The sequence below is a fragment of the Caloenas nicobarica genome, chromosome 8 (genome assembly GCF_036013445.1).
Source record: "Caloenas nicobarica isolate bCalNic1 chromosome 8, bCalNic1.hap1, whole genome shotgun sequence".
NCBI lineage: Eukaryota > Metazoa > Chordata > Aves > Columbiformes > Columbidae > Caloenas > Caloenas nicobarica.
In genome coordinates, this window is record NC_088252.1 from 27,262,421 (window position 1) to 27,274,397 (window position 11,977).

The 11,977-nt window shown below is 44.9% G+C and overlaps 1 protein-coding gene across 1 annotated transcript in view; it reads left to right on the top strand.

The window, feature by feature from the left end:
- PPM1L (protein phosphatase, Mg2+/Mn2+ dependent 1L) overlaps positions 1 to 11,952 on the top strand; it is a 123,088-nt gene extending 111,136 nt beyond the window's left edge. Inside the window, exons 6-7 of the mRNA XM_065640296.1 lie at positions 334 to 495; positions 5,141 to 11,952. Of these exons, the coding sequence (XP_065496368.1) occupies positions 334 to 495; positions 5,141 to 5,487 (509 nt within the window). The 3' untranslated portion in view covers positions 5,488 to 11,952. The remainder of the gene's footprint in view (positions 1 to 333; positions 496 to 5,140) is intronic.
- The last annotated feature ends 25 nt before the right edge of the window (positions 11,953 to 11,977 follow it).

The following is an 11,977-nucleotide window of genomic DNA, read 5'->3' on the forward strand; positions in this document are numbered from 1 at the left end:
GCAACGACCTGGCTCTGGGGCTAATTTGTACCTTTTAATTACTTTCCTTAGCCATTAGGAAAAAGAAACCGGGAAACACTCCTCCCACATCAGCCCCTCTCTGCCTTTATTAATAGGAAGAACATTTTCCTGCTAATCATTTTTTTGGCACCTGCACAGAAGACCAAGATGTTTGGGGTCTGAAGCTTCGCTGTCACTTATCGTGCAGCTGCTGCTCTGTGTGGCCGCAACCGGAGAAAACTTGCAGTATAATTGCAAATACGTATGTATAAATATATACCCCCCCATATATTAATATTTGTCTTGCTTCCCATTCCCTTCTATTTTTTCCAGGCACAACGTGTCTGATCGCGCTGTTGTCAGACAAGGAGCTGACGGTGGCCAACGTTGGCGATTCGCGAGGAGTCCTGTGTGACAAGGACGGCAACGCCATCCCCCTGTCCCATGACCACAAGCCCTACCAGCTGAAAGAGAGGAAGAGGATTAAAAGAGCCGGTGAGTTGTTAACATTTTGCCTTTGGATTGAAGGTTCGTCTTTTTTCTCTGTCAATAATATAGACTTTTCCCCTGGGGAAGGCTGAAAACAACCAGGCTGAGGCATCAGCAGATCAAATCTTCCATTATTAATACAGCACTTTTCAGTGGTGTAGAGAAATGGAAGCAGATTGACCTGTCCCTTAATGAGCCGGTGTGGGAGGAAGAAGAGCGGCCTTCATCGTCACTGGCCGGTGACCGTCCCCACCAGCTCCTTGTGATCTCTGCAGGGAGCAGATTAATGAGCAGGAGCCGCAGCGTCAGAGGCTTCATCACACCGAAGCGTATCAGCGGCCTTTATGCGAGAGCCTGGGTCTGAGTTTAGTTCCTAAAATAAGCAGAGTGTGACTCTAATTCATCCAAGCTGCTTTTTTTTCCCATATAGTGGCTGCTAACGAGCACAAACATGTAAATTGTAGCAGGAGTTTAGGGAAAGAATATAAGAAGCGGAAACCTTTCTGCAATAAATCCTTCTCGCTTTCATCACTTGTCAGTTTAGCGACCTCCTGGGCTAGAAGTTGCATTTGGATCGTCAAGTTTAATAGCCAGTTCTCCATGAATTTGTCAAATGCTCTTTTGAACCCATTCCTGGTTTGGCTGCAAATTATTTGATGAGGAAAAAAAAAATGTTCCTCTTGTTTGCGTTAAACCCACTGATGCGCGTTGCCTCCAGGGACGCGCGACCTCCAAGTCTTTGTCTGCAAAGTGGAAATAACAAGTTTTTTTCCCTGAATGTAAAACATGTTTAAAACCTGTGGTTTATCAATACGCTCCCAGCAGCATAAACTCTCGTCTGCACGTGCCCTTTCCTCTCCGTTTGCTTTCAGCATCAGAGCAGCGGGGATCCTTCTGCTGCCACGCACAGCACGGACATCCCCCAAAGGGGAAGAGAAAATATTAACATACAGGCCCTAAGAAAAAGGAACGGGAAAATCTTAGTCTCACTTTGCTTCAACCCTGTACTTGGGAGATGTATTAATAAAATCTGGAGATTCTTCTGTAAAATCGCTTCCCTCATAGCCATGTCCAGGGCTGCTGTGCAGTTGTTCACTTAAAGGCAGCCTGCACTTAGGAGAAAAAAAATAAAAAATTGGGGTGTTTCTTTTTGTGTAAAAAAGAAACGTTGCTTTATAACAGCAATGTGAAAAAGGAACCTGGATTTTTTGCAGGAATTTTCAACTTTGGAAGAAATTATTTTAGTAGACAGGTTAAAGCTATAACTATCTGCAGCTAAACAAGAACTATTCTGTCTAGCGTGGCGACTTAACGAATTCCCTTCTCTGTTACCTGTTCCCCACTGGATTATCGTGATTGATGTGGCCTCATAGCCCTGTTAAAAACATACAACCCAGTTTATAGGACTGCCAGATACTTTTACATATCAGAACATCCTTCTTTACACACAGTAAGTGTCAAATGGAAGCAAAATGCTCAAACTGAACTACCAACCCAACGTTGCTCCTGTGACAAAAGCACCTGGCTTTTTTCCACCATCTAGATACTTTCTTGTCATGTAGAACTGAAGAAAATGACAACAACCACATCGTTACGTTGCATTTCGGTTTTCCAACAGTGCATCACACACCATCAAGCCGCACTGTCCAGTGCCCTCTAGATAGTTATAAAGTGACGGCACATTTGTGTTTGTAGGATTAGATTTCATTTAAAAGTGAAATCTGTATAGCCACGGTTGAGAAAATATCCTTCAAACCTCGGTTTGATATAAATCAATTTGAGGCAGCCTGAAACGGCGGCTCAAAGAAAAGCGGGACTTGCCCTTTGCATTTCAGCGGGGCGTTAACATCGAGGTGACAAGTCTAAACTAATCCGTCATTTTTTGCTGCCGGGGTGTTCGTTAAGGAGGTTTGCCGCTGTCAGTCATCAGTGGACAGGGAATAAATTCAGTGCCTCTCTTTTTCCCCATTCCCAGCAACTGTGTACAAAGTCTTAGTGAACCCACATCCTGAAAAAAGATGTCCATTTATCAGTGTGACATGACTGGAGCAGCTCTGGCGCTCAAGCCCCAGGAGCCAACGCTCACGTTTCTCATGGGAGTCCCTGCAGCGCAGCGAGAGGTCGCGGGTGCCCAAACCTGCAGCAAATTGAATCAGAATCCCAGAATCCCAGGTTGGAAGAGACCACAAGGATCATCTGGTCCAACCTTTCTTGGCAAAAGGTCTAGACAAGCTGGCTCAGCTGAATCTTACAAGTGGCCAGTGTTGGGGAATCCACCACTTCCCTGGGGAGATTATCCCAATGGCTGATTGTTCTCGTTGTGAAATATTTCCCTCTTGTGTCCCATCAGAATGTCCCCAGGAGTAACTTGTACCCATTGCCCCTTGTCTTTTCCACATGACCCGTTGCAACAAGGAGTCTCCATCTTCTCCATCGCCACCCTTTACACACTGGCACATGGTGCCGAGGTCTCCCCTCAGCCTCTTTTCTCGAGGCTGAACCAGCCCAGTTCTCTGAGCTCACACGGCGGCTGCCCAGTCCTTGGGCCACCTTGGTGGCCCTTCTCCGGGCCCTCTCCAGCCTGGCCACGTCTTTTTTGTGTGACTTGGACCAAAACTGAACACGATATTCCCGGTGTCGTCCCACCACTCTGACCCGCTCCTGTGGGACGTGGGCTGCACATCCTGCGACACAAGGATGCTGGTTTCCCAGAAAACACAAGGAATCTCCTTCTGATAGGCAGCTTGAGCGATGCAGAAATTACAGTATCAGGGTAAGACACTGGCCTTGAAACAGCTGTGGTTTGGGCTTGCAAAGAATCACTTGGTTGTAGAGCCACAAGGTGATTATCACTGACAGGAATTTAAGTCACTCACCTTGAACATAATCCTCTGAGCTCCACTCTTGCTAACGTGCAAAATGTTTGTGCCGTTGCTAAAAAGCTTCTGTTTCTTTAATGCCTTTTCTTCTCCAGTGACAGCCAGTGCTGCAGAATGTTTGCCTTCCCATCAGCTCTTTTAGGTATTCTTTATGATCAGCTTTATAAAACTATTAGAAGTGCCAACAGACACTTCAGCAAACCGCAGGAATTCAACTCGTGCCGTAGGCATTTCCAGGTGCCTCCAAAAAGTCACTTTATGTGCGTAAGCACAAGCTGTGCAGACGGGAGCAAGCGTGTCACAGCAGCAGCCGTCTCCTGGCCAGGAACAGTGACGGGTGCGGGCATTGCTGTCCTCTAATTGTGTGTAAAATATCCACTTAAAACTGCCTCTTCTTAATTGCATTTTGCTTCCTCCATCATTCCGATACATACACATGATTACACTGCGCTTACCATGGGCCTCATCGCCGTGTAACATCCAGCCCAGACGCCCTCAGAACCTTCGGCAGCAGCTGAACGAGGTTTCATGGGAAGAGGAGCTGCAGGAGACTCCTCCTTTTTTTGGTTGTGGAAGGAAACATCTTCAAAATGGAGACTCCGTAGAAGTATTCATGAAAAAACACCCAGCTAAAAAGTTTTGTTCCTGCTGGTCATAAGACAAATCGAGTCTCAAGCTTTAAACAACAAGGAATCATTAAATGAAATGGATTTCACCTGAAAGCAGAAGGAATTTGCAGATTAGATCAGCCAACCAGGAATGGAAATGCTGTCCTGAGATTTAGGTGACTGACAAACAGCGCAGCTGAAAACATCCTGGTGACTATTAATACAGAGAACAAAGACATTTATAAGAATACCAAAGCAGACACCCTGCAGATATAAAAGAGAACAGTTCACCTAATTTTGTTACACATTGTAATGTTCCACGTTTGCAAATTATTTGTCCCGAAGTGACTTCATTCAGGTTCAGATGACAGGAGCAGTGCAGCAGCACTGCTGCACAGGAACTGAAGGTGCCTCAGTTTTACTCTTTGCCCTTGAACACCGTCTGGTTCCCTCCCTGGTTCCACCAAACCTGTGTCGATCATCGACCTCAGTGCAAAACCTCACTGTAAGCAACCCCAAATTAATATATTTTCAGCTAGAAGTAGCCTTAATCCTGGTGGTGGTAAAATCATTTGCATTTTTCTGACTCGAAGTAAAATTTTGCGATCGGTTTGTTCCCAGCGGTTTTTTGGCCCGTCGTGCCCCAGCTCATTCAAAGCAGTTTGACAGAAGAGCCTGTGAATTTTTGTGCACTTGCTTCTTTGCTTTACGCCTCGAGGTGAGATGTGAGTCCTCCCGCAGGCTGTTTTCAGTGTTTCCTTCCCAGATCTTCTGAAACGGGCAAAATGTGAACTACACAGAAAAAGGAGGCATTTGCTAACACAAGCATCTAAATATTCGCTTTCAGTATTTTTATCTGAAGGTTCCCTTTCTGCACAGGGGTTTGTGCAGCACAGGAATACCTGTGTGCGCTTGGTTCTGGGAGAACCTGGAGCACCAAGCTGCTCCGTTTGAACGCGGAGCCGTTCCCGACTTCGCCGCTTCAGCCGTTTCACCGGCCGCAACCCGGTTCTTCCTGCAGCGCCCGACCGCCGCGTCTCCTGCGGTTTGAGATCCGTAACACACGTGCGCCACAGCAGGGGCTTGGGGGTGGGTCTGGCAGGAAGCCGGAGAAATGCTTGAACTTCCAAAAGAACCGCTCTAAACGTTGGTGTTTCTCTCCAGGTGGTTTTATCAGCTTTAACGGCTCGTGGCGCGTGCAGGGGATCCTGGCCATGTCCCGCTCCTTGGGGGATTACCCTCTGAAGAACCTGAACGTTGTCATTCCCGACCCCGACATTCTTACCTTTGACCTGGACAAACTGCAGCCGGAGTTCATGATCTTGGCGTCGGATGGTCTGTGGGACGCGTTCAGCAACGAGGAAGCCGTCCGGTTCATCAAGGAACGCTTGGATGAGCCGCACTTTGGTGCCAAGAGCATAGTCCTACAGTCCTTTTACAGAGGATGTCCTGATAATATCACCGTGATGGTGGTGAAGTTCAGGAATAGCAGCAAAACAGAAGAACAGTAATTGCCGGTGGGCCTCTGCCTCACTCTGAACTTAGAACAAACTCGTACATTTTAAAACGTAGTAGAAGGCTCTAGTAAATACCGTTAAGATTCTACACAAAAGGAACAGATCCCTCTGGTCTTTGTTCCCTGCTTAGCAAAAGGAGCAATACAATAAATACTTTCTGAGTGATGATAAGAATTCAGTTCGTTCACATGTACCTGTCTCCCATGACCTTGCTGCTCCTTAGAAACTAACTGTAACCTCCCATTTCAGAGTTTTCTTTACAAATCCTGTGTAGACTTTTTGTTTGCCTCCTTGCTTCTCATTTCTGGCAGACGAAGGTTCGCGCAGAGGCACAAGTGACGGGGATGCTGCTGCTTGGCGCTCGCAGGTGTGACTCCAGAACGATGCTCTCGTGTCTCTCATCTCTTTTCTTTTTTAATCTGCAGTGCTCAGGTTGTACAGGAAAAGATTTGTGATTATTAGCGTGTTATTGATACGAAGGAGGAAGAGGAGCCAACTCTTAACCTGCTGCCACAGAACTGGCTCTCGCTTTGTTTAACCTCCCACCCCTTAAATATTAATAAATCCCCGCCAAGCATGTGATGAGGTAGAGTTACTGAATTGCGTGAAGCCACATGTTTATTCAGTCTGTGCATTACTCGAATTTAAACATTTCTTCTATGCCATATTGTATTCAAACCAACTGATGTTAAACTCCAGCAAAATATCCTGATCCTGACACTTCCTATGTCAAAAGCTCGGTCTGCTGGGATCGAGGAGTGTGTCGTTCACCGTGATTCACCCCTTTATCAGGTTTTCGGCATGGACTTTTCATAGGCCTGTAAAGAACGTAATGCAAGATAAAATTCATTTCATTAATGATTGTTTGGAAAACAAAAGAGGGTGTTCCTTAGAGCTACCTAGATGGAAGTGAAGCCTGTCGAAAGACTTCCTTGTGCTACTGCAGATTGATTTGTGGTGTTAATGAGGGGAAAACCACTTAAAAACTGTTTTTCGGTATAATGTGTAAATGCCAGGCAGTGCCATTGCACTGCCGAGATAAACGCTTCTGTTAAATCTAGATAAAAATATGTTTAGATCTAACTTTCAGTATTTAATTGAATTTTGGAATCTGTGACTACTGTAAGTTTAAACAATGACAGTCTGTTGTTGGAGGCTGGGATTTTGGGTGGCTCGCTGGCCCGTATCGTGTCATACAACAACCCTTGGGGTTCCCTCCCCCAAAACAAGGTCCTGGACGATCCGCTCGAGTCTCGTGTTTTCAGGGTGCTGGAGTTGTCAGTATTTGGGTCCCAAGGTGAATCAGGGATAGAATGCGTTAACTGCCCTTGTCTGTTTCTTGGGTAAAGACACAATATTCCTTAGTTTAACCATTCCCCGGTTCTCATCACCCACCTGCAGCGGTTTTGGGCAAGTGGCTGGTCCCTAAAATACTGGCACGTGTTGTGGTTGTGCTGAGCGGGCGGGATGTCCCTCCAGACAAAACCGAAAGAGCACAAATTTCTGCTCGAGCAGGATTCCCCATCTTAGTCACTTTTGTTCCTAGGTTATCCTTCCCCCAACAAACTCCCCTCCTTTAGTTTGTCTGGAGATAATCATGACTCTTAATTGTATTTGTTGCTATTACCGGTGCTGTTCAAACTGTGTTTGGATCCTTTGGCACCTCTTCTCATCCCAGACGCTGGTAGAGCCCCTTGACTCTGAGGAACAACCGAGTGACGAGCAGAGGGATCAAAGCGTCCGGCGTCCCCTGCTCTGGTCCTTCTCCAGAGGATGGCAGGTTGTGGACTTTTTAAACCTCTCAAACAGCGCATTCGGTGAATTTTAAATGCAACTTTGCAGTTAAATTGAGCAGTTAACAGAAAACATTAATAATTGCAGAGCGCTTCGGTTACTTTATTTTGAAGAGGTAGTTGAGGTCAGAGTGCTGCGAAATGAAAACCTTGTGTGGTATTTCCATGGGAGCGCTTAATCACGTCCTCAGAACGCTACGGCAGCAGGATCAGAACTGCGGGCCGAGTTCAATGGTACGTGTGGCGTTTGCCTTTCCCTTCTCCTTCACAGATGATGTTTCTGTCCTGCTGGCTTTGTTTTGTAGGACGGTGTCTGGGTGTTTGTAAAACAGCTGCCCAGGGAACAGGAGAATTTGCCCCAGCAGCCTCCAGAGCCCTAAAGCAGAGGATGCCTGTAGAGCAGGGTCACCAGCACTCACCCGGCACGGGATTTAGGAAAACACATCGTGCAGAGCGATATGGAACTGTCTGGCAGGCTTGGCAGGATATTTATTCCAGGATTCATTTGCTCCGTCACTCACAGGCCCATCCAGTCACTGCATCAGCCCCATTTCAACCTTGCACTGTCTGCACCTGCAACAATTGTTTTAGCACCTCGGCAGCAGCTCTCTCCTGGCCAAAGGCATCCGGGAGCTCTGGTAAGGTCTTTTGGTTATATTAATATTACTTTAAAAAACTAGTTGCAGCCACTTTAGGTTTAGGCAGTGTCGACCTGTGCCCCTGCTAGACGTCTCTAAGTTTTCAATCCAGTTCCAGACACCTGTAACTTCCCAGTCATGCTGATCTGAGCCAAATTCTGTCATGATACGTAGAGCTGTTGGATGACAAGTTTAAGCAGTGTACGTATTGCTTACGCAACTTAAATGGTCTGGGGTCTGATCCTGCACTGCTGGAACGTGGATCCTACATCTGGAAGGAGCTGCCGGAGCAGGTACCAGGAACATCCCCCGGGCGCTCGAGCAGAAGGTGCTGCAGCCCCGACTCCATCCTGGTCCTGCTGCCCGGCCTGGCCACCTCCCCAAAAAAAGGGAGATGTCTTTTGGTTAAAGTGGCTTGTACACATTTGAGAGCTCCCGAATTCCCGCCCTATGTATTTGTGGAAGTTTTTTCTTTAAGCCAGAGTAGCTCCATTGGTGACAGCAGTTCATCCATCAACGATGGTTTATAATGGCAGAAAACTGATGTATTAAGTTGCTGCCAAAGAGCATCTTTCGTATGGTCTAATATGAAAAAACATACCTTGTAATTAGTCATCTTGAAAGTACTTGAAAGAACTTGGGCTTTTCCCAGTGGTGTTGTAAACTAACAGTTTAACTCACCTAGTACACGTTAAAGAGTTTTCATTCTGATCGTAGACTACCGGGTAGTTTATCACTGATTACGTACCAGCCGGGTTTGGACAAGGCTGTTAGTTCACCCCTCTGACAAAAGGGCTTTGACCTTCACCGCTGGCAGCTCCTGGCAGTGACGGGATCCTGGCTCTAGATCCCAGCCTGGTTAGGCGGGATCACAGCTCCGTCTAGTGGCTGGCCTAAGCACAATAACCAGCAGGATTGGTGAAGTTAATAGTGAAAAATGCGTGATTTAAAGTCCCCCTTGCACACTTCAAAATTTTAAATGAATGAGCCCATTTTATTGAATGTTCAGATAAAGTAAATGCCATTTGACATCATGTATCATCTGCTGACGTGTGAACACAAGGTCAGTACCAAAACTACTGCCGATGTGATTACAGTATTATACCATTGACATGTGGTAAACTTAAAAAAAAATAGTGAAGTTTTTAGAATACAGAAGTTAGTACTAAAGCCTGAACAACAGTGTTTGCTACACAAACACTAGATCTTGAAAATAAGGGAGTTTTGTTGCCTCTCAGAATACATGACATCCTTGCTTTAAATAATCATATTGCTAATGCAGCCGATACTTATTTTACACAGAGAAACATTTAGTAAGTGATTATACTAAAGAAAAAAACCCCACCTCACCAGCCTTTCATTTCCTAAAGTAGGTTTTCAGGCATCCATCCTGAAATCTGGCTGTATAGAATAGCAAGGTTAAAATTGAGAACGTTCTGCTGGGGTTTGGCAGCTGCACAGCCCAGGGCTGCTGCCCCAGTATATTTATAATGCACCTTTCTGCACCTGAGGACTCGTATCTATAAAGATCTACAATTAAGTTAAAATTTATTTGAATTTCAAATCACTTATTTATATAGTGCTGACTGTATACAGCTTAGGTAAGCAGCTGGTTTACAAATAGTTTTCCTTTAGGTAATGAAGTTCAAGGCATCAGTTGTCTCTTGTTCTATACAATAGTCCAGATGCTCCATTAAGCCAAATGCGCAGTTAAAGCAGCCAAAGTCCGTCTAAAACCATCAGTAAAGAGGCTCAAATCGAGAGCAATTCTTGAGTAACGAGTTGAAATCCACTTTTGTGAGCAGGTCAGCTCAGTTTTACAGAAAAACTCTGACTGAGTTGAGCAATAAGGAAATAAAGCACTTTTTTCTGCATTTATATGGCCAGCCCTATGTTCCTTTGAGCCTGTGGAGACGCATCGGTACTTCGAGGGAGACAGATGCTCAGGAATACTTCAGCCTGTATCCCACCGAGTTAGTTAAATGACTAATTGGTTGCAATGCTTTAGAAAGCTCAATGCAGGCCTGTACCCGCTCGGCATCCCAGAACCGCCAAAGTCCAGCTTTGTGGTTTGTAAATTTTTCTCCTCCTGGTAGGAAAACCTTCGGTATGTTAAAAACATGTTTCATTTGGAAAATGTCCTTTGGAGCCGGTGCCATTCTGCACTGAATCTCTGCGCTGCTCTTTGGTGAACTGTTCTGTACGCAGAAGCTGAGTATGAAACGTAAGCAGCAGTTAGCAATGCTGGATTTACTAATTAAATCCATTTTTATAGATTTCCAACCCCTCTACCTTTAACATGGCAAACAGAACAACCATGTAACTGTTAATGACAAAGTTAACGGGAGCAGCGTCTGGAAAAACATAAAACATTCTGGGTGACAGTGACATTGACTGTAAATCCACTTCTGCCCGGTGTTTTTGGAAATGCTCTTTCAGAAACAATCAAGACAGACTCGTTATGAAAACAAGGTGCACATTGAGGACTCTGCAGGGCAGATAAGACCCTCTCCGGGCTGCTGCTTGGAATATTTTTTCACTCAGAGCCAGAAGCAGGTAAAAGATTTTAATATTTATTTTCAGCTCAGGGCAGCCTGCGCTTCACTGCGAGGTGCAGAACCACCGCGGGCAAAGCACTGCTGAGAGCGGCTGGGACGTCAGGCTGGACGTGGCACCTAAAAAACACTAATTTAGATTAATGAGGCCTGGAAAATGAACGGGCTGTGCAGCAACTGTCCGGAGGCCAGAGGTAAAGAGAGCTCAGGAAACCAGCTCGAGAGGTCACTGGGGTAAACCTGGTCTTTTTAAGTCTTTGTTTTATAGAAGGAAACTAACCTTCAATCAGTTTCTAGTTTAAATTTGAAAGAAATATGATTAAATTGCATTATTTATCGTGCATCCAGGCAGTCGTGAGTTCCAATGAACTTGCTCTAGTAGTGACTAGAAAATGTGAAGATAAACCTTAGGAAAATATTGCAAACCGTCTATGTCCTGTTAGTACTGAAGTGATCATAAGGAATAAATAAAGCCCCTACATTTGCAGCACGTACTATTTTATGGCTCATTGTGAACCTGTTTGTTCTAGAACGCACAAAACATTTAAACTTTTTAACTCTTCTGAAATAACATCCAGGCACCCCAGGCTTGACATTCTACCCTGGAAACCCGTTTGGCTGCCCACCCAGCTGTGGTTTCCAGACATTGCTGACCAAGAGATTATTATTATTATTATTATTATTATTATTATTATGCTTTTCAAGGTAGAAAGCCCCACACATTTCACATCCAAATCACAAGCACTTGGACTCCTGATTTAATCCATCTTTCCAAACCACTTGCCTGCACAAGAATCTTAGGATTTAGGAAAATCTCAGCCTGTGGTTGAAGCTTCATCTTCAGTACAATATTGTAGACAGATGCAATAAAATTTGGGCCAACTGACAACTTCAATGCTTCCTTACATTAGTTCACAGTCTTTGCACGGCTGCTCACACAAGAAACTTCCCTGATATTTGCTTTAAGCAGAAACATTAGCTCAGTTATGAATTTTTATGGTCTTTTAAGCAATAATAAGGTCAGACTCAAATATGAACCAGATTTGGAAATGAGGGTTTTTTTTAAAAAAAAGGGAGCAGGAATATTTTATAATGTGTTTCTTGCAGAACAGATGTCACTTTAGGTTACAATTGCAGGTGGCACGAACAGATCACTGTATATAAACCTGCATTTGTGAACGCAAAAGCCTTGAAAACCATGATCGGTGTTATCATTCTTGGGCACAAATATTAAAAACGCCTTGTTTGGTGGCGGGTGCGTTTTTCTTGCAGCCCTTTTGCTGTAATACCCGGTTCTTATTCCCTCGCCAGAAGCACCAGCTGCTTTATCTGCCCAGGTTCTGAAGCTGCATCGTCTTTCACCATTACATTTTTTTGACAAAGCAATACAAGCCGTGCTGGAGTATCAGTGTTCTTGCAAAAATAATTTATTTCTAAGCATTTAACATGGCAGGCTTATAAAAAAAAAGGAGGTGGTGGGTTTTTTTAAGGTATATAG